The 22,689-nt window shown below is 41.1% G+C and overlaps 1 protein-coding gene across 3 annotated transcripts in view; it reads left to right on the top strand.

The window, feature by feature from the left end:
• CDKAL1 (CDK5 regulatory subunit associated protein 1 like 1) overlaps positions 1 to 22,689 on the top strand; it is a 615,335-nt gene that overhangs the window by 173,007 nt on the left and 419,639 nt on the right. For all 3 annotated transcript variants that reach the window (XM_057494166.1, XM_057494167.1, XM_057494165.1), the window contains one exon: positions 16,594 to 16,642. In XM_057494166.1, coding sequence (XP_057350149.1) covers positions 16,594 to 16,642 — 49 coding nt within the window. The remainder of the gene's footprint in view (positions 1 to 16,593; positions 16,643 to 22,689) is intronic.

Raw genomic sequence — 22,689 nt, 5'->3', positions numbered from 1 at the left:
TTAAGAAGATACGCTGTCCCCCGCTTACAGCGCTCATGGAACAGGCATTTAAGAAGGTATTAAATGAGTGAGAAGGATACCACTGCCACCGTAACATGCTCTGTCTATCGGTGTCAGCCTTTAGAAATGAGGCATTTAATTTTTTTCATAGTCAGAGATAGCAAGGAGGTGAGGGCAGAGTAGTTGGTGATTTGACCCCTGGCCTTTTATCATCTATCCTACTGTCTCCTGAAATCTAGTTGTGGTTAATATTATTTGTGTGTTGCACAGAGAGAATATAACAGAGTATCAAAACCAGAAGTTAAACCTATTCACGGTTGGGTCCAGAAGGACTGGCCTCGGTGGCAGTCAGCCCCGCCTGCCCCTCTCACCCTGAGCACAGAGCCGCCTGATTCCTTCTTGCCGGCAGAGGGGAGGGAATAGATTGGAAAACATAGGTACCTTGGCTAAAAAGATCATTTTTAAACCAAAACGTTTTTCCTAGCATGATTAAATGGAGTTTCTATTTTATGTCTAGAATATATGTATTTATGGGTAATGAGTACAGAATCAAGATCTTTAAAAGTGTTTTTTCAGTATCTTGAAACATCTTGCTTCGTAGTGAAAAATTTCATTTATTTTTTGGCAAATAGTTATGGTTGAAATGAGTTTTCATGCAATGCCATTTTTGAAGATCACTGCTATTGTTTTCTCTGGTTACTGTCTGTCTAGCTGTGTGTGGTCCCAGGTCATGTGACTGTCACTACCGAGTCCTCCTCTCCTCTCTCAGCTCGTGTGCTGTGGGAAGTTCCTTTAGAGCAGCAGCCAGAGGCCGGGTGTTCTCTTGTGAGGTGTGGAAGGAAGAGGAGGAGTACACGTTGGGACTCAGAGAGTGTGGCTTCAGATCTCAGGGCTGCCGCTACCAAGACAGCTACAAACGTGTATGTTTGGTGTTGATTTTCATTCTTTCCTCAGTTGAGCCAGTACTGAGCGCCTGCTATATGCTAGCTACTAGTCCCAGTGCTACTTACTGTTCCAGGAGTGCAGCCATGTATGAAATCATCAAAGAGCCCTCTCCTCATGGAGGTTACTTTCCAGTTCTTGGGGAGACACATCTTTGAGCCTACGATATTTCCAGCACCACAGAGAGCTTGATCAGTTGGGAATTTCCTGCCAGGGCGCAGGTGGAGACACCTTTTATGCCCACTAGTTAGGAGCTTTGGCGGGGCAGATGGATGAAGAGGCACTTCACTTGCTTGAGTTCTTCAGGCAGTTGTGTTTCTCAGTTGTGCAGGTAGTTCTCATTAACAGGTGGGCCATCTGTTAGGAAGGTTGCTTTTCAGTTTGTTGCAGGAAAAATCCACAAAATTGTACATTTTATGCTGATTTTCTGTGCTAATAAACAAGGACTGCATTCGAATGTGGTCTTAGTGGTGATTCATTAGGCTTCTTTTTACCTGTGTACTCGCTCTAGAAATCCTAAGTAAACTGTGAATTAAGGCATGGCTGTGACATTTTAAAACATGCAGTTAACAGCAGAATATATGATTTGATGTTGAAAATTTGTAAGTGAGCAAACCACCTGATGTGTGGGCTGTGGGCCCTGCAGGCAGGTGCACGTTTTCTTTGGAGAGCTGAACAAAAAACGTGGTCTAACACAGGTCCCCTCAGGGGCTACCCAGGCTGATGGGCAGTGGGTCGACACCTTTTCAGGCCGATCTAATCCTGAGAAGTCAGACAGCATGATGACGATTTCAAATGTCAGAATTTTAATTTTGAGAATTATGTGTATAAATACAACAGCGTTTGAAAGAGGCTGTGTTTGAGACCATTTCTATCATATATTACATTGCAAAAAGTGAATAAATCATGAAGTGGAACGTATCACAGTAATAGTGGCATCGATACTGAGGGGGCTGCTGTTGGAACTCTGCCTTCCTGTTTCTCTCTACCTCCTAGCTTCCAATATTTCTTCTTGTCATATTCCATTTTTTAATTTTAATTACCAGAAAGGCAGTATCATAATAGAATGATTATGGAGCCCAAGGCTTTTAACTTGAGTTAAAACTTAAGTTAAAATGTTAAAAGCCATCTACCTTCCTAGACCTGTTTGCACTTTTTTGTGGCTTCTTCTTTCTCCTGTGTTTTGCACACTTTTGACCTATTGCATTGTGAGACAGTAGTGTGTCACAGGAGTTTAGAGCATATTCAGGAGCTACATTGCATAGGTTCATATCCCTGCTGTACCACTTACTAGCTGTGTGACCTTGCGCAACTTACTTAACCTCTCTGTACCTCGGTTTCTTCACCTGTAGGATGGAGATGATAATGGAATGTAACTGAGTTTTGTAAGGGTTGAATCAGTTAATACATGTAATGTGCTAAGCACGGTGTCTGGCACATAGTGCTCTGTATTTGCTTTTAAAATTATTAGTATTAGTTCACTTGCTGGCATAATCAACACTGAGCACAACTATGTGCCTGGAACAAAACTCTTTGCTAGAGATACAGAGCAGCTGAGTAAAAGGTGTCTGTTCCCCAAAGCCCACGGCCTCTGAAGGAGAGGCACGAAGAATCATGATAGATATGCACAGGGCTGTGTGCCTGTGGGCACTCAGGGGGAGGCCGTTCAGGCCTTGGGCTCGAAAAGCTGAGGAGTGGTTTAACCAGTGGAGAAAGGGCTTTGGGGCAGAAACAACAGCCTACCTAAGGGAAGTCTCGTGAGCTTAAGGACGCCTGGGAGGGGGAGGAAATGGCAAGAAATGCATCCTGACTTGAGCGCAGATTGGAGGGTGTACTTGAAGAGGTTAGTCTGGAGAAGTGCTGGTGAGTTAGGGTACAGAGGGTAGTGGAGGTGGGGGTGCGTTCGGTGGCCTGCCTAAGCCGAGGGAGGGCCGGGCCACAGACAGTGGGAGTCGGAGAAAGGAAAAAGTGGGCGTTCGCAGCAGGATGATCCAGTGGTTTTTCTCTATGCCTTTTATTCATTGTTAATTATTTTCTTGTTATTGATACCAAGTTTTTTTCTTATTTTAAGTCAAGTTTATTGAGGTATAATAAGCATGTAGTGAAATTCACCTTTGATGAATTTTGAAAAATATATACTGCTGTTTAAATATCACCACAATGAAAATGGAACATTCCCATTGCACTAGAACGTTCCCTCTTGTCCTTTTGTAGTTAACCCCGTGCGCCTTCACCCCCTCACCCCCGAACTAAACACACATACCCATTGTCCCTGGTGAACGGAAAAGAGGGGACATGAACCCCACAGTCCCAGCAGGTTTGTTGCCAACCCTGAGAGGGGCCCCTCTGCCCTGGTCAGCAGAACAAAGAAGGCGTCTCTTACAGGCTAAGAGGCTCTTTATGGCCAGGGTTTTTGGCGGGCTTGTGAGGGAAGGGGTCAGGGGAAAGGTGGGCTTGGGGCTGCTGACGTGTCCTCCGGAGGGTGCTTGCAGCCTCAGGAAGATGAAGCCTGGGTCTCCCTGAGGTGCCGGGTGGGCTTGTTCAAAAGGCGGGCCTCCTGTCCGGGCTCTATCACTTGGCAACTGTTGTTCTGATTTTTGTCCTTATAGTTTTGACTTTTTCAGAATGTCATGTAAATAGAGTTATGTGTGTTACCTCTTTCTGTCTTTTTTTTACTTAGCATAATGCTTTCAGTGTTTATCCATGTTGCTGTGATTATTAAGTTTGCTACTTCATATTGCCTAGAATTATTTTGCTGTGTTTATCCGTGCTCCAGTTCCTATTTGTGTTGTTTACAGTCTTGGCCTCTTAAGAATAAAGCTGTTAGAAGCGTTGGTGCCTGTGTCTTTGTGTGTATATATGTCTGCATTCTTTTGAGTGAATCAGGAAGGATATCGCCCAGCCATGGTAAGCATCTGCTCAACTATTTGGGAAGCTACCTAAGCAGCCATACCGTTTGGCATCTCCACCGGCAGTGCCAGCTGCTTTGCGTCCTCACCAGGGCTCGGTACTGCCAGCTTCTTATTTCAGCAGTTGTGCTGGGTTTGGAGTGGTTTTAACTCACTTTTCTCTGTTGTCCAATGATGCTGAGCATACTTTTCTTGGGATTATTCGCCATCCGTATGTCTCTGGTAAAGTGGTCACATCTTCCATCGCTTTCCCCCCTTGTGTGGTGGCCTTGCATTAGGAAGCTGTTTCTTAGATGGGTCACACACACGTGAAACTCTTTCATCTGACTTAAGGAAAATTAGGTACTTTTGCTCTGCAAAAGGTACTGTTAAGAAAATGAAAAAACATGCCACTAACGGGAAATATTTGCAAAACACATCATCTCATACGGGATTAATATCCAGGGTATATAAAGGAGTCCTACAATTCAGCAGTGGGAAATCAACCTATTTTTACATGGGGAAGGATTTGTCTTTTTATTATCTTTTTTGCCTCTTAAAAATCTGATATACTAGAAATATAGTGGAATTTGGGTGGGGAGTGGGGAAGTGGGTAATTTCTTCTGTGATTTCAAAACTTTAAATTTATGTTTAGGATCTAGGAACAGGCCTGATAAAGTATCTCTTTCCCTGTCTCTCCTTTAATCCTTTTTTAAAATATGAAAAGGATTTATTCAACTCTGCAGTGCGTTTGCAGGTTACTTAGTGATACAGGCTCTGAAAAGCCACAGCTTTTGTTTGCTGTCATTTTACATTTTCTTAATCTTACATTATTCACTGTGTGTAGTTTAGTGTCTCACTCAATAAGTATTTGATGAATGAATGTTAAATGTAAGGTGTGCATTTACCTTAACTTTTTTCCATATTCTCACTACAGCAATACATTAAAAAAAATTTTTTTCCTTTCCTTGTTTTATGATTCTAACTCTATCCTACCTCTGTTTCTTAATTAATGTATTAATTTTGTCTGCCTCATAACAAATTACCAGAAACATAGTTGCTTGAAACGTGTGTCTATTATCTTTATGGTTCTGGAGATCGGAAGTTGAACATGGGTTTAACCGGACTAATAATAATGGTGTTGACATGGCTGCATTCTTTTCTGGAGGCTCTAGGGGCAGTATTTCCCCTGCCTTTTCCAGCCTTTTGCGGCCACCTGCATTCCTTGACTGGTGGCTCCCTCCTTCCACCTCTAAAGCCACAGTGCCGTCTCTCTTGGCCCTCCTTCCATCATCTCCTCTCCTATCCACAGATGCAAAAGACCTTCTGCTTGTAAGGCCTCATGTGAATGGATAAGGCCCAGATGGATGATACAGGCTCATTTTGTCATTCTTAGGCCCTTAAATTCCATCACATGAGCAAGGCCCAGTCGCCACGCGAGGGCAGTTACTCACTGGCTGGAGGGGATGAGACTTGAACATTTCTGGGAGGCCAGTATTCTGCCTACTACCTACAGCATTGTTTATTAGCTGAGGTTTTAAATTTCTAATGGGTTCTGTTTCAGTTCTTGTATTACTGTTTTTAACTTTAGTATTACGTTAAAAATTAGTTTTTTACTTTATAACATGTCCTGTTATTTAATATGAGTATATAATATTCTAATATCCCAAACAATGTTTCTCTGTATAATTAAGTTTACCATGTTGTTTTGCTACATTTGCTGAAAGGTTTTTTTTTCCACTACCAAAAGTTTTATAGGTATTTTAATTAGATTTAAGAGGAATAAGTTCCCGGTACTGATATTCATTTTGCTGGCATCCACCCAGCCTGCCCTCATGTTTCAATTAGTAATTTTCATCTCTCTGCTCAGCGTTAGTCACTTAGTGGTACCATCCAGGTAGAAAATATGCTGTTAGTGCTGTGTGGACTGTGTTGTCATATAACTTTTGATGAAAGGGCTATTTCTGCCATCGGGGAAGGATTTTCTCAATGACGAGGTGAAAGAAAATGAAAAATACTGGGAGCTGAGAAAGTTTTGCTGAGAAAGTTAAACCACACGTAGCATCGAATGTTCTTTTGTGAACTCATCGCTCAACTTGTTCAGAGGCTTGTACGCTCAGGAAGAACCTTCCATCTTGTGCAGTCAGCTGGACGACTGCTGTGGGCTTCCCCCAGTTTAAGAGATTTGGAAACTGAGCTTTCCTGCAACACCATTTAGATAAGTAGGACCTTAATGTAACAACTTGGAGAAAAATTTTCAGAGAGAAAAATATGTTTTTTACATTGAGTTAATATTGAACCTCAACCTGTCAGATGCTGATATTGGATCAGACTCATTATGGGAGAAGTGAAAAGTTTGAACTTTACATCTGATGGAAAAGGCTTCTTATAGTTTAGTTCTTTCTTAACAGAGATAGTGAGGAGGGCATTTTGCTTTTCTTTCAAAGATTGATCGAGTTTTAAGTCTTAAGGTTGGATCTGAGATTTCTTCATTAGAAGGATAATGACAGGCTGTCCTGGTTTGACATTAAAATTAGGAGAGCTCCTGAGATAGTCCTTTGTATCTGTGTTTACGTGTTCTTGTAATGGGTTAACCTCTCTTACCTGGAAAGGAATTGGGTCATCTTGGGCTAAAATCCAGATAGTAAAACCCCAGCCAGACTCATGTGAGTGGTAATGGAGAAATGTGGTTAAAGAGTTGTTGCCCACTTACAATGAGATTAGCCTGCTATGGGAATTACTCTGTTAACCGTCCAGTGATTTCCTTTTGCAAGTGGAATAAAAGCTAAACTGCATAGCGTGAGTTACCAGGTCCACGAAATGTCTTCCTCTCATCTTCTGATGTCATCTATACCACTGTCTCTCGCACACGCCATCATCTCTGCCTCAGCCCTTGTGCCGTTCAGAGGTTTACCAGGACTGCCGTAGCGAAACTGCCACTTCCTGCCACTCCGGATTTATTTTCTCCCTCGCATCTGTCATGAGGGGAAATGAACAGTTCAGGTGTTCCTGGTTGCCTCTCCCAGTCAGGACATAAGCCTGTGACGCAGGTGCTTTGTGTTTCTCACTGTCACACCCCCAGCTCCTAGAACAGTGCATAGAGTTCCTTAGTGTTCCATAGGTACTTGTCAGGCAGATGCATGCATGGCAGGGGTGACATGGTGGGGAGCAGAGCGGGGAGAGTGTTTGCTGGGTCCCCTGAATGTCCAGCTTTAGTGGATAGCATCCTTTGGTCATTTAGTAATGACCTCCATTAGGAAAAGGGAATTGCATGAACTATGCCGCCTGTGTGCCATCCCTGGATAAGAAGGACTAAGAAAGCTTGTCAGGATTCTAGCTGGATGTCCTTGTCCTCAGTTCCCTTAGCCTGGGGAATGACAGCAGTATCTGCTGCCAGGAATCTGGTGAGGATGAAATGAGACGGTCCATGCGGCGGGCTAGCGCAGAGCCTGGGACTTAGTAATCGCTCAGGAAATGCTGGTTGTCACCGTGCTGTTCCTAGCCACTAACTTAACCTCGCTGCTGCGTGTGATGAAAAAGATAGGTACCTGCTACGGCGGAACCTCTGGCTGCGGACAGCATCGGCATCTCTGCTGATGGGGTTTTGTTTGTTTCAGCCCAGTTGGCAAAATCGTGTTTGAGGTGTGGGCTGTGCCCAGGGCCACCGTAACTTGACCGCGAACTGCTCGGCTCTCTTGGCCGTACTTCCCAGCATGACGGCGGGAGCCGCGTGTGATTGCTTAAATCAACTAAAGTTCGGTTCCTCAGCCACAGTGTCCGCGTGCCAAGTACGCAGTGACAGTGGCCGCCCCGTGGGATGGCGCAGCGCCTGGGCGTCTCCGTCACGGGAGGGCTTCCGCCTGCTCTGCTCCGAAGGGTTGGGAGGCGCAGACCTGCGCTTTATTTCCTTAGGTGCCTCTGTATAGGTTTGTTTGTTTAATGTGTGTTGAGTTATAAATTTGTAGTAGTTGAATAATAGTCGAATAAAATATTTTAATGGGTTTCTTCTAAAAGTTCTGCAGCAGAATGATGTGACTCATTATTGTTATTTATGAATTGTTGATTCACGAACTCCTTCATTGTCGGGGACATATGGAGTTAGCATGAGAACATACTGCATGTCTTTTTTTTTCTGTATATTTATAACTAAGTGCTTGAAGGACACAGGATACTGTTTTGTTTATTTTATTTGAATTATGTGCTAGAGACCAAGCTCTTGTGTATTCAGGGCTACAATTTACAGTATTAATTAAGAACAGCTTTCCTTTTCTCCCCAGAAAGAGTTGAGTGTTTCCTCCGTGAGTGTGTGTGAATCTTGGGGGCTCCGTCCCCCAGGACAGCGTTCCTCTCTCCCTGCCTCCTGCTCATGCTGCTTTGCCCCCCGGGTGCCCCTCTTCCATTTAACAACCTCCCCCACTCTTCTCTCCTTTTCTTCTGTTTCCTCCTCTTTCTTTTTCTCCCACTGCTTCCCCCAGTATCCTCCTTACTAGAAAGGGAAATGACATAATATACTCTTTAAACCACTTAATGAACTTCTCCTCTTGTTTGTAATCACAGACATTTTTTTCCCCTTGAAGTTTGATAGACCCTTCTTTTTAAAGTCCTGGAGCTCCCCCCACACCACCCAGTCATTAAATTATCATGTTCAGGCAACATCCATTTTTCTGCCATAGAAACAAATATAATCAAGTACTTGTATAAAATCAGAGGATGTATTTTCAGCTGTACACCCTCAAGCACATTCTGTGTGACTCATCAGCGAAGAGAAAGTCTCTGTATCTTCAGTACATACACACGTGCATATTTGAACATTTATTTTGACATAATTTTGTATTCACAGAAAAGTTGCAAAAATAATTGGTTACCATATACCCTTTACCCAGATTCCCTAATGTTAATATATATATTTTTAATTTTGGTATCATTAATCTACAATTACATGAGGAACATTATGTTTACTAGACTCCCCCATCACCAAATCCTTCCCACATACCCCATTACAGTCACTGTCCATCAGCATAGTAAGATGTAGAATCACTACTTGTCTTCTCTGTGTTGCACAGCCCTCCCCGTGCCCACCCCCCCCACATTATACATGCTAATCATAATGCCCCCTTTCTTCCCCCACCACTTATCCCTCCCTTCCCACCCTCCTCCCCAGTCCCTTTCCCTTTGGTAACTGTTAGTCCATTCTTGGGTTCTGTGATTCTGCTGCTGTTTTGTTCCTTCAGTTTTTTCTTTGTTCTTATACTCCACATATGAGTGAAATCATTTGATACTTGTCTTTCTCTGCCTGGCTTATTTCAATGACCATAATACCCTCTAGCTCCATCCATGTTGTTGCAAATGGTAGGATTTGTTTTCTTCTTATGGCTGAATAATATTCCATTGTGTATATGTACCACGTCTTCTTTATCCACTCATCTACTGATGGACACTTAGGTTGCTTCCATTTCCTGGCTATTGTAAATAGTGCTGCGATAAACATAGGGGTGCATCTGTCTTTTTCAAACTGGGCTGCTGCATTCTTAGGGTAAATTCCTAGAAGTGGAATTCCTGGGTCAAATGGTATGTCTATTTTGAGTATTCTGAGGAACCTCCATACTGCTTTCCACAATGGTTGAACTAATTTACATTCCCACCAGCCGTGTAGGAGGGTTCCCCTTTCTCCACATCCTTGCCAACATTTGTTGTTGTTTGTCTTTTGGATGGTGGCAATCCTTACTGGTGTGAGGTGATATCTCACTGTGATTTTATTTGCATTTCTCTGATGATTAGTGATGTGGAGCATCTTTTCATGTGTCTGTTGGCCATCTGGATTTCTTCTTTGGAGAACTGTCTGTTCAGCTCCTCTGCCCATTTTTTAATTGGATTATTTGCTTTTTGTTTGTTGAGGTACGTGAGCTCTTTGTATATTTTGGATGTCAAGCCTTTATTGGATCTGTCATTTATGAATATATTATCCCATATTGTAGGATGCCTTTTTGTTCTATTGGTGGTGTCCTTTGTTGTACAGAAGCTTTTCAGCTTGATGTAGTCCCACTTGTTCATTTTTGCTTTTGTTTCTCTTGCCTGGGGAGATATGTTCATGAAGAAGTTGCTCATGTTTATATTCAAGAGAGTTTTGCCTATGTTTTCTTCTAAGAGTTTTATGGTTTTGTGACTTACATTCAGGTCTTTGATCCATTTTGAGTTTACGTTTGTGTATGGGGTTAGACAATGATCCAGTTTCATTCTCTTATGTGTAGCTGTCCAGTTTTGCCAATACCAACTGTTGAAGAGGCTGTCATTTCCCCATTGTATGTCCATGGCTCCTTTATCATATATTAATTGACCATATATGCTTGGGTTAATATCTGGACTCTCTAGTCTGTTCCATTGGTCTGTGGGTCTGTTTTTGTGCCAGTACCAAATAGTCTTGATTACTGTGGCTTTGTAGTAGAGCTTGAAGTTGGGGATCGAGATCACCCCCCACTTTATTCTTCGGTCTCAGGATTGCATTGGCTATTCGGGGTCTTTGGTGATTCCATGTGAATTTTAGGACTATTTGTTCCAGTTTGTTGAAGAATGCTGTTGGTATTTTGATAGGGATTGCACTGAATCTGTAGATTGCTTTAGGCAGGATGGCCATTTTGACGATATTAATTCTTCCTAGGCAAGAGCATGGGATGAGTTTCCATTTGCTAGTGTCCTCTTTAATTTCTCTTAAGAGTGTCTTGTAGTTTCAGGGTATAGGTCTTTCACTTCTTTGGTTAGGTTTATTCCTAGGTATTTTATTCTTTTTGATGCAATTGTGAATGGAATTGTTTTCCTGATTTCTCTTTCTGCTAGTTCATTGTTAGTGCATAGGAAAGCAACATATTTCTGTGTATTAATTTTGTGTCCTGTACCTAGTGTTAATATTTTAATGAATTTGCTTATCAGTCTCTTTTTATATGTGCACATTTTTTTCTGTTACTTTTGAGGGTAAGGTACAAACATGATGGTCCTTTATTTCTGAATACCCTTATACTTGAAAAACAAGGACATGGTCTTACATCACTGTAGTACAGTTACTACAAAACGTAGGGAATTAACACTGATGCATTAGTGTAAGTTAACCTGCAGACCTTATTCAGATCTTGTCAGTTGTCCCATAATGTCTTTTATAGGAACACAAAACCCAGATCTGAAGTTGCATTCAGTTGTCAGGTCTTTTGAGTACCTTTTAGTTTGGAACATTTACTTAGGTTTCCCTTCAGTTTCAATGCCTTGAGCTAAGAACATTTGACCACCTTCAGTCTTTTTTCTTTTCTTTGCAATAACACCTTTTTTGAGATAGAATTCACACAGTGTATAAGTCGCCCACTTGAAGTATATAATTTAATGGTTTTAGTAATGGTTTAGTATGATGGTTTTAACAGTTTAGGGTAGTCACAGACTTTTATGACCATCACCAAATTTTAGAATATTTTAATCATCCTAAAAGAAACTCCTTAGCTGTGCCTCTCATTTCTTTCCCCACCCTTCCTTAGGATATCGCTGATGCTGGTCTGTGGCGAGCTCCCTGTTCGGCCGCTCCGCACACATGGAGTCACACAGTACTCGGCTTCTCTTTCGCTCCAGCTTCCTTGCCTTGGCGAAGTGGGTCAGTGCACAGTAATCCCCCCATCCGGAGGGAGAGGCGCCGAGACCCTGTGGTGCTGGCAGCCGAGGGTGGCCCTGAACCCTCTCTCTACTGTGTTTTTCCTATACATACATATCTATGATAAAGTTTAGTCTATAAATTTGGCACAATAAGATATTAGTAAGAACTCATAATAAAATAGAAAAGCATAGCAATATTCTGTAATACAAGTTATGTGAACATAGTCCCTCTCTCTCTCTCTCGAAATCTTACTGGCGGCCTGCACTCACCTTCTGATGATGACGATGTGAGATGATAGAATGCCTGTGTGATGAGGTGAAGTGAGGGGCGTGACATAGCTCAGGGCTATTGTTGACCTTCTGACAGTCAGTCGGAAGGATCGCCTGCCTCCAGACTCTTGGTAGTTAAAACTGCAGAGGTGAAGCTGGGGGCAGGGGGGGACCCTGTGTGTCAGAGCTTCGTCCCCTCGGGCTCCATGGTGTTTCCTTGTGCGGACACACCGCCTTTTGTTCATCCATCAGTTGCGGGGATGTAGGCTGCTTCTACCTTTTGCTTATTATGAGTAACGCTGCTCTGAGCATTGCCGTAGAAGTGTTCGTGTGGACACACATTCATGAATACACACCTAGGCTTGACATTGCTTTGCCATCGGGTAACACTGTCTTTAACTGCTTGAGGATCTCCCAGACTGTCTTCCAAAGCAACGGTGCCACTTTACAACATTCCCCTGGCAGTGTGTGAGGGTCCGGAATTCTCTGCAGCCTCACCATGCTTGTTGTTTGTCTGACCTCTTGATTGTAGCCCCCTAGTGAGTATGAAGTGTGGTCTCATTATGGTAAATACACTAGCACAAATTCACTCTTTCAGCTATCTTCAGTGTGCAGTTCAGTGGCACGAAGCACACTCACGCTGTTGTGCAGCCATCACCACCGTCCGTCTCCAGAACATTTTCATCTTTCTGAACTGAGAATCTATACCCATTAAGTAAGATATCCCCATCCCTCCTTCGGGGTTTTGATTTGCAGTTGCTGGTTGACTAATGATGTTGAGCATCTTTTCATGTGTGTGTGTTGGCCATTTGTACGTCTTCCTTAGAGACGTGTGTATTCATATCTTTGATGCATTTTTAAGTATCTTGCCTTCTTATTATTGAGTTGTAGGAGTTCATTAGATATTCTAGGTACAAGTCCTTAATCAGGTTTGTGATTTGCAGTGTAGGCTGTTATTTTCTTGATGTATACACCAGAGGTTTTAATTTTGATCATGTCCAGTTTATCTTTTCTTTCTGGTTGCTCATGATTTTGGTGTGATGTCGAAGAAGCCATTGTCTAATCCAGCACTCTGGAGATTGATGTCTCTGTTTTCCTCCAGGATTCTGTCATTGTGGCTCACGCTCAGCCTTCTCCCTCCCCATCATGGTTCCTCCTGGGGCTCCTGCAGAGACGGTGCCTCCTCCTCAGTCCACGTGGTGCAGGACCTGTGCTCCTTGTGAGCCACCGTATCTCCAGCTGCAGAGGAAAGCGTTTTTGTTTTGGTCCCATCATTGAATTATCTCGCACTGCACTCTGCGTATTTTCTGTCTTCTGTCCTCAACTGATAACTTGTTCGTTCACCCACCTTCACTGCGAAATTTGACCAACTCTTCCTTCTTACCCTACCCGTGCCTCCAACATTGTGGGCAGTCTGAGCATCCACACGTGGTGTCTCCCAGCATTCATCCTCTCACCTCCATACTTCTCACCTTGACTGGTTATCAGCTTCTTCCTGTTTTAGAAGCTTGTTACCATGACCAGGTTTTTTTTGTTTATTAAGGTATCATTGACATACACTCTTACGAAGGTTTCACAAGAAAAACAATGTGGTTACTACATTCACCCTTATTAATGAGTCCCCCCCATACCCACTGTAGTCACTGTCCATCAGTGTAGTGAGATGCCACAGAGTCCCTGTGTGTCTTCTCTGAGCTACACTCTCTTCCCCGTGACCCCACACACACCATGTGCACCAATCATGATACCCCACAATCCCCTTCTCCTTCCCTCACCATCCGCCCTCCCCCACCCCTCCCCCTTGGTAACCACTAGTCCCTTCTTGGAGTCTGTGATTCTGCTGCTATTTTGTTCCTTCCCTTTTCCTTTGTTGTTATACTCCACAAATGAGGGAAGTCATTTGGTACTTGTCTTTCTCTGCCTGACTTATTTCACTGAGCATAATACCCTCTAGCTCCATCCATGTTGTTGCAAATGGTAGGATTTGTTTTCTTCTTATGGCTGAATAATATTCCATTGTGTATATGTACCACCTCTTCTTTATCCATTCATCTGCTGATGGACACTTAGGTTGCTTCCATATCTTGGCTATTGTTAATAGTGCTACGATAAACATAGGGGTGCATCTGTCTTTTTGAATCTGAGAAGTTGTTTTCTTTGGGTAAGTTCCTAGGAGTGGGATTCCCAGGTCAAGTGGTATTGCTCTTTACAGTTTTCTGAGGAACCTCCATACTGCTTTCCACAGGGGTTGAACTAGCTTACATTCCCACCAGCAGGGTAGGAGGGTTCCCCTTCCTCTGCATCCTTGCCAGCATTTGTTGTTCCACCCATGACCAGGTTTTGAACCTTGCTATTCTTAAAAAATACTGCTTGTATCCATACTCTAATTATAACGTCTTATTCTCTTTTCTCCTTTGTCTCCTTTCTTCCTCCCTCCCTCTTTCCCGCTCCCCCTTTTCTTGCTTCCTTCCTCCCTTCATCCTCCAGCCACTTCATTTCTCCTTTCTGGCTCTGCCTCTTTCCCCTTCTAACAAGTTTTCCAAGCTTTGTCTTACCAAATGTATAATTTCCTTTATTCCATATCCTTCAAGCCCATCCTGTAAATCTCTCGGCCCTCTTTCTCCAGTCCTTTGAACCGATCTGGTGTATGCTTGATGTTCAATAAATGATGAGTGAATGAATGAATTATGTAATGAAGAAAACCTTGAATCAATCCATTTATCTAACTGCGCTCCTACACGTGAACTGCGAGGCACTGGGAAACATTAGAGCTGTAAATCATTGTTAAAAATTCATGGTTTCTAATTTCAACTGGTATCTCAATACTTTCTGGCAATTTTTACATGTTCCTAGTCACTTCTTTTAACAGGTATTTTAAATATTCATTCTGTTCTTATTTAATAATATGCTTTCTCATTCATAGCAAATAAACTTGCCTCTTATTTCACTGAGAAAATTGAGGCCTACAGGTGGGAAACTTGCTCTGCATCCTCTCTGACTTCCGTGCGACTCCTGACGCTTGCTGCCTGCTTCTCTTCTGCGCTCCTGCTTCAGAAGCAGCTGATGCGGCTCCTCCCGTGCCCTGGGCTGTGCCTGTGTAGCGTTTTGTAAGAGCCATCTGTATCAGCTGTCACCATTTTCTTATTGATGATCCATTATACTGAGCTCACTGGCACCCCTGAGTTCCTCGACCCCCTTACTGTTAATAGGCTTACCCATTTTAGTCTTCATGGTACTTATCTCTGTAGCATTTGACACTGTGGGCTTCCTCCTCCTCTTTGAACTCTTGCTGTCCTGGCTTTGATCACATCCTCTAAGGAAGCCCCGTGGACTCTCTTACTAAAACCAGAACCTAAAGGTCCCAGTCATTCTGGGTGGACCCATCTCCAGTTGTGGATATGTTGTTTGGGCCTGAAGAGCCAATATTCTCTGAGAATCTCTTTGCCTTTGACAATTTCTCTACAATTATTACGACTACTACCATCGTGCTGGGCTGAGTGGTTAGAGGCAGACCACTCAGGTGGGTTCCCGCAAGTCTTCCTTATTTCCTATGAGACACTGAGGCCGAGGAAGTATTTTAAAGATATTTTCTATTGCACTTTCAATAAAGTCTTTAAAAAAGGCTCTCATCTCAGTTGAGTTCATTGCCACACTGTTGTATAATAATGAAAAAACTAGAAATAACACAAAGGCCCTTCAGTAGGGAAATGGGTAAATGCGTGACGGTGTGTGTACACGAGGTGCTAGGCAGCTAGTAGAGTGAGTGCAGTAGACCGATACGTACTGATGTTTTATAGAAAGGAAAGCTAAGGGGCAGGTCTGCTGTTGCGTCCATCTATTAATCCATCTACTTAGCTCATAATTCGTAAGAACAGGACTGTATATATATATAAATGTTTAGCACTGAAAAATGTGTTGGTATCTAATTAAACTGTCGTTTAATTAAACTATTTCATATGAAGAGTGAAAGTGGAGTGCGGAGGATGTTAAGGATTACTTTATTTCCTCTATGTATTTTTGTTTGAATTTTTTCAGTGAACATACATAATTTCTGTAATACAGCGATCATTTGAGGATTTTTAAAGTAGAAGGAGTAACAATGTATGATACATTCTTTCTTGACATTCTCTCTTTATTTAGGTTCTTGGATACAATCTTTGTTTTTTTCATTTTCCTGCTGAACTCTAGCCGCTCTAACTCAGTCTCTTTCTGGGGCTTCTCCTGCCTTAATTCTGCTTCTCCCTGCAGAGTCACCTTTGGCCCCTGAGGCAGCATTCCTGGGCCAGTCGGACTTTAGTAGCATGGCGTGTTTGCAGGGCACCTCGGGACCTTCCCTGGTCACCGGTGCAGGGGGCAGGACTGTTGCTACTTGACCTTGTGTTCCACGGACCTGACCACAGCACCCAGCACATGGTGGAAATTCATTACAAGGGGTTTCAGTGTTAAAATGATAAAGCACAGAACTTGGGGTATGTCTTAATCCCAGCGTGTCTTTTTGTGTAGGGTGCCATTTTGTGCCATTTTTCTTGAAATTCTGTGTAATGAGATGTGTTTAACTTGGTTTATGTTTCAGGACATGTTAAGTTTGTGTTAATCTGCTATGCTAACAGCACTGCAGGAAGTTGATTTAAATGTAATATGATTTCTTCTATTGGTATTTGGAGGACAGGAGAGTGATAATTTTATACTTCATTGTAATGCAAAACATTAATATGAAATATTTTTATAGTATCTCCCAGTGCATTAATTAAAGAAAATCCACATTCATATGTTTAATAAATGTGTAACATTGACTCAGGAAGGATAAACACAAGTTAATTTTTCTTCACCATGTAAATTGCTTATCTGACAATTTGTTTCTTCGTAGGTTCAGCAGATAGATCGAGTGGTAGAAGTCGTGGAGGAAACGATGAAAGGTAATTGTTGAAAGCGAGATAAGCAGGTGTATGTAGCGTTTGAACTAAAGTATAAAAATAACACCTGATTAACATTTGTTGAATATCTTCATGAAAATTTGTTTTAGATTTGAAAATCATAATCATAAAATTTTGTCCTTGTCCGCTTCATGCACTGACCAGTCCATTACAGGATGCATATATTTGATTGGCTTATAAACCAGATTAAGATGGAATTTAATTTAAAAGTAAGGAAGTGGTTTTATTTACATATTTTTCTGCAGTTTTATTGAGATATAACTGACATTTATTTGCATGCCTTTTTCATATCACATAATTAATTTCCGTTATCCTTTTAAAATTTTTAAAAAATTTGACGTATAGCTGACATACTAGATCAGGTTTAAAACAGTGATTCAACATACATATTACATTATTAAATGCTCACTGTGATTGACAGTGTCATTATCATCTGTCATCATACAGATTTATTATGATACTATTGACTGTATTCCCTGTGCTATACTTTTCATCCTCATAACTTACTGATTTTATAATTGGACGTTTGTGCTTCTTAATCCCCTTCACCTATTCTGCCCATTCCCTCAACCCCCTCCCCATTAGCAACCAACGCTTTGTTTTCTTTGTTTATGAGTGTGTTCCTGGGTTTTCTTTTTTGTTTGTTTTGTTTTTTAGGTTCCACATATAAGTGAAATCATATAGTATTTGTCTATCTCTGTCTGACTTATTTCACTTAGCATAATACCTTCTAGGTCCATCTGTTTTGTCATGAATGGCAAGATTTCATTCTTTTTTATGGCTGAGTAGTATTCCATTGTGTATATGTACCACATCTTTATCCATTCAACTGTCAATGGGCACTTAGGTTGCTTTCCTATCTTGGCTGTCATAAGTAATAAAAATAACTTTAAAAGGGGTGTATATATCTTTTTGAATTAGTGATTTTGTTTCCTTTGGATAAATTCCTAGAAGTGGAATTACTGGGTCACATGGTATTCCTGTTTTTAGTTTTTTGAGGGAAAACTTGTATTGCTATATAATCCCTCTCAGTACTGCTTTTGCTGTGTCCCATACCATACATTTCAGAGTGTTATATTTACATTTTCATTTGTTACATGTATGTTTAAAATTTCTTCATTAACCCATTGGTTGTTTAGTAGCATATTGTTTAGCCTCCACGTGCTTGTGTTTTTTCTAGTTTTTTCTTGTCATCGATTTCTGGTTTTATACTGTTGTTCTCAGAAAAGATGCTTAATATGACTTCAGTCTTCTTAATTCATTGAGACTTGTTTTGTGGCCTGACATATGATCTGTCCTGGACAGTGTTCCGTGAGCACTTGAAAACAATGTGCATTCAGGTATTTTTTTGGTGGGGTTGGGGGATGAAACATTGTGTGTGTATGTTAAGTTTATGTGGCCTAATGTATTATTCAAAGCCGCTGTTTTCTTACTGATTTTGTCTGGGTGATCTATCCATTGATGGAAGTGGAGTATTAATGTCTCCTTGTTATTATATCGTTTTCAGTTTCTCCCTTTATGTCGTTAATATTTGCTTTGTGTATTTTGGTGCTTCTGTTTTGGGTGCATAGACACTTAAAATTTTTATACTCTCTTAATGGGTTGATCCCTTTATCCTTATGTAATGTCCTTTGTCTCTGGTTTCTCTGTTTTATCTGATGTTAGTATTGCTATTACAGCTGTTTAGTTTCATTTTGTTCTTTTGCTTCCATTTGCATGGAATACCTCTTCCTGAGCCTTCACTTGCAGTCTATAAGTGTCTTTATGTGTGAAATGAGTCTCTTGTAGGTAGCAATAGGTGGGTCTTGTTTTTTTAATGCATTCAATCACTATGTCTTTTGATTGTAACATATAGTTCATTCACATTTAATATAATTATTGATATGTGTCAGCTTACTGCCATTTTGTTGGTTATTTTCTGGGTTCTCTGATCCTTTCTTCTCCTCATGCTTTCTTCTCTTGTGATTTGATTACTTTCTTTAGTGTAATGCTTGGATTCCTTACTCTTTATTTTTGTGTATGTTTCATAGGTTTTTGCTTTCTGGTTACCATGAAGTTAATGAATTGCATTCTACATATAGCAGTCAATATGGTTGCTTAAGTTTAAACACAACTTAAAAGGATGAATTTTTTATTCTCCTCTTTATAATATATATAGCTTGAGTAGTTTTTATGTATATATTTGATTTTAATAATACTTTTATCTATTGAACTTCATTGCTTTGTAAGTGATTGATCCTGTTACCATTATTGAATGTTTGTTTTTACCAGTGAGATTTTTCTCCTTTCTTGATTTTCTTACTTGTAGTATGGTCTTTTCTTTTCTACTGAAAGAATCCCTTTAATATTTCTTGTATGGCTGGTTTAGTAGTGATAAACTCCTTTAGCTTTTGTTTGGTGAACTGTTTTTGTCTCTTTCAATTCTGAATGATTTCCTTGAAGGGTAAAGTATTCATGACTGTAGGTTTTTTCCTTTCTGTTCTCTGGGAAGTTTATGTGGCCTGATGTATTGTTCAGAGCCTACTCCCTGCTGACTCCCTGCTGAACTGCAGAGTTTCTGCTGAAAAATCAGCTGGTGGCGTTACGGGAGTTACCTTGTGCGCAACTGTTTGCTTTTGCTAATTGTGAGGTTCTCGTTCTACCCGTAATTCTTGCCATGTTGACTATTGTGTGTCTTGGTGTGACCCCTTGGGTTCATCTTGTTTGGGTTCTGTGGTTCCTGGACCTGGGTGCCTGTGTCCTTCTCCAGGTCAGAATGGTTTTCAGCTATTTTTCTTCAAATAAGTTTTTTTGCCCCTTTCTTTCTCCTTTCTTCTTCTGGGGGCCAGTTATGTGAATGTTATTTACTTGAAGTTGTAGCAGAAGCATCTTAACCCCTCCTCGTTTTTTAAAATTCTTTTTTTTCCCTTTTGATGTTCAGCTTGGTTGCTGTCTGCAGTTATCGTTTTAAAAGTATTTCTAAAAGTAGTGGTCAATTTTGATACCTCTTCTACATATAATTTTTGTAGTTACAGATGAAAAAAAGAATTAGGGCTTGATTCTTTTATTAGCCAATATTCTTTGAAACAGATCTTATTGAAATCACTGATAAACAGACCATCCTTAATTCTGTGGTTTAGTTTTTAAGTATTTATAATCTGTTCCCCTCAGTTAGTGGAAATGAAAATCAGTAATGTGATTTTGAAACATTCAGTTATGCGAATTGAGGTTCTCCCTTAAAATTCTAATCATTTTGGTATAAATGGAAATTTTGTGTCCTACAAAAAGACTACTTACCATCAAACTGGAGATTTTTAACCATATAATTTTCCTGCTTGCTTGTATCTAACTACTTTCCACATACTGTTATTTACTTTTAGTCTTTATTTATTTGATGTCCACAGAATATGCAAGTTAGTCTATACCTTAATCTTCCCTGAAATTCCAAAATAAAATGAAATTTCCCAACAAAATATTTATAGCAGTGATCATTTTGATAATTTTTTTCAATCTATCATGGAGAATCTACAAGTACTAGCATCTGTTGTGCACTTACAGTGTGATAGGCCGTATGCTAAGAACTTCACATGGGTCCATTAATTTAATTTTCATAGCAGTGATGTGAAGTGAAGCAGGTATAAATATTTTTCTGATTTTTCTTATGAGGAAGTTGCAACATAGGGCCATACATCTAGTGGGTAATAGAGTTTGGATTTGAATCATGAAAGTGTGGCTCCAGTACGTGTGTCCTTAAACTTGACACACATTCACACTTACTGTGACTTCTGCACTCTCCCTCAGTTGAGAATTCCTGCCGTAGCAGTTGTTTAAGCTTTTATAGTATTACTTCAGCAAGCCTGAGGGTATTGCTGCCTTAATCCTTGTGTCTTGAGTACCAGGAAGATACTGGACACTCAGTGTTTTGAACTAATGGTAATGAAGATAACACAGGAGAACATCTAGGTAACCTCGGAATGTTGACTTTTTAGATGCAACACCAAAACCATGGTCCATGAAAGAAATAATTGATGAGCTGGACTTCATTAAAATATCAACTTCTTTGAAAAAATTACTGTCAAGGGAATGAGGAGACAAGTCACAGAGTGGGAGAAAATATTTGTAAAAGATATATATTATGAGGGACTATTATCTAAAGTGTGCAAAGAACCCTTAAAATTCAGCAATAAGAAAATAACCGAATTTAAAAAAATGGACCAAATAACCCATCAGACACCTCACCAAAGAAGGTATATGGACAGAAAATAAGCATATGAAATGGCACTTCACATCATATGTCATCAGGAAAGTGCAAATCACACCAACAAGGTACTACTACACATCTCTTTGTGTGGCAAAAGCCTGGAGCCCTGGGACCCCACATGCTGACCAGGGTGCAGAGCCGCAGGGACTCGCGTTGGTGGCGGGCAGCAGGCAGGGTGCTCTTAACACCATCCGGCAATCATCTACTTTTACATTTACCCAAAGGAGTTGAAAATGTGTGTTTATACAAAAACTAGTACATGGATGTTTGTGGTAGCTTTATTCATTGTTGCCAAAACATGGAAGCAACCAAGCTGTCCTTTAGTAGGTGATGAATAAATAAACTGTGGTACATACAGATAATGGACTATTATACAAATAGTGCTGAGAGAAATGAACTATCAAGTCATGGAAATACAGAGGAAACTTATATGCTTGTTACTAAGTGAAAGAAGCCAGTCTGAACAGGCCACACACTTTATGATTCCAACTGTATGACATTCTGGAAAAGGCAAAACCATGGTTCTCAGTAGAAAGATCAGTGATTTCTAGTTGTTATGGGGGCTGGGGAGAGAAGAATGAATAGGAAAAGTAGAAATTTTTAAGGCAGTGATACTCTTTTGTATGTTATTGTGATGGTGGTAGATGCACGTTATTATACATTTGTCCAAATCGATAGTATGTACAGCACCATGAGTGAACCAAGATGTGAACTGTGGACTTTGGGTGGTAAGGATGGGCCAGTGTCAATCCATCAGTTGTAACAAAATGCACTGCTGTGGAGGAGATTGTTGGTAACTGAGGAGTCTGGGTGTGTGTGAGGAGGGGGCAGGGAAGGGTATATGGAACGATCTATAATTGTTGAATTTTGCTGTGAATCTAAAACTGCTCTAAAAAAATAGTCTTTTAGGAAACAATGAATAGTAATTAACATTGTGCTCAGAAAGCTCCAAATAGCTTACAAAGCTTTAGTTTCTGTAGGAAATCATGGAAGGTAAAGGTCAACTATGTTTTTCTGTACTAAGCACTTTTGACACCTAATGTGTAGGTTTTCTATACCTAGCAGTTCTGTCACTAACTGCCCAGAGTTAGTGCAGACCTCTGTTAGAGTCCTAGGTTAAGGGCTCAGTCCCACGAGGCTGTCAACCACTTGAGATGCCCATTGCAAGTCAGATTGTCACCTGCACTTCTGACAGAGCAGACAGAAACTAGGCTCCCACAACTGCTGTTTAGGTTTGATAATTTGCTAGAATGGCTCATATAACTCTGGAGAGACTTCCATTTATTATTACTGGCTTATTATAAAGATCACAATTTTGGAAAACTCAAATGGAAGTAGGGCATAGGGTGAGGTATATGGAAATGCCTGTGGAGTTTCACGCCCTTTCTGAGTGGGTCACCCACCCAGCCCCTTGATGTGTGCACCAACCCGGAAGCTTTCCGAGCCCCATCATTTCAGGTTTTTTAAGGAGGTTTCATTATGTAGGGATGATTGATCAAATCCTTGGCCTTTGGTAAGTGAACTTAACATCCCACCCCGACCGCCGTCCCCCTGCAGGAGGTTGCGGGGTAGGCTGAAGGCTCCAGCCCTCTAACAACATGGTTGGTTGTTCGGGAAACAGCCCCCATCCCTTAAGAGTAGCCTCCTTAGCATAGATTCAGATATGGTCGAAAGGGGCTTACTATGAATAATAAAAGAGGTGCCTCTTACCCTTGTCACTCAGGGGACTGTAGGGTTCTCAGGAACTCCTCCCTGGAGCTGGGGGTGCAGACTGAATACCTGCTTCCTG

Source organism: Manis pentadactyla, chromosome 16, assembly GCF_030020395.1.
Source record: "Manis pentadactyla isolate mManPen7 chromosome 16, mManPen7.hap1, whole genome shotgun sequence".
NCBI classification, from domain to species: domain Eukaryota; kingdom Metazoa; phylum Chordata; class Mammalia; order Pholidota; family Manidae; genus Manis; species Manis pentadactyla.
Note: the sequence above shows the minus strand (reverse complement) of the source record. Positions and strands in the feature narration are given on the sequence as shown.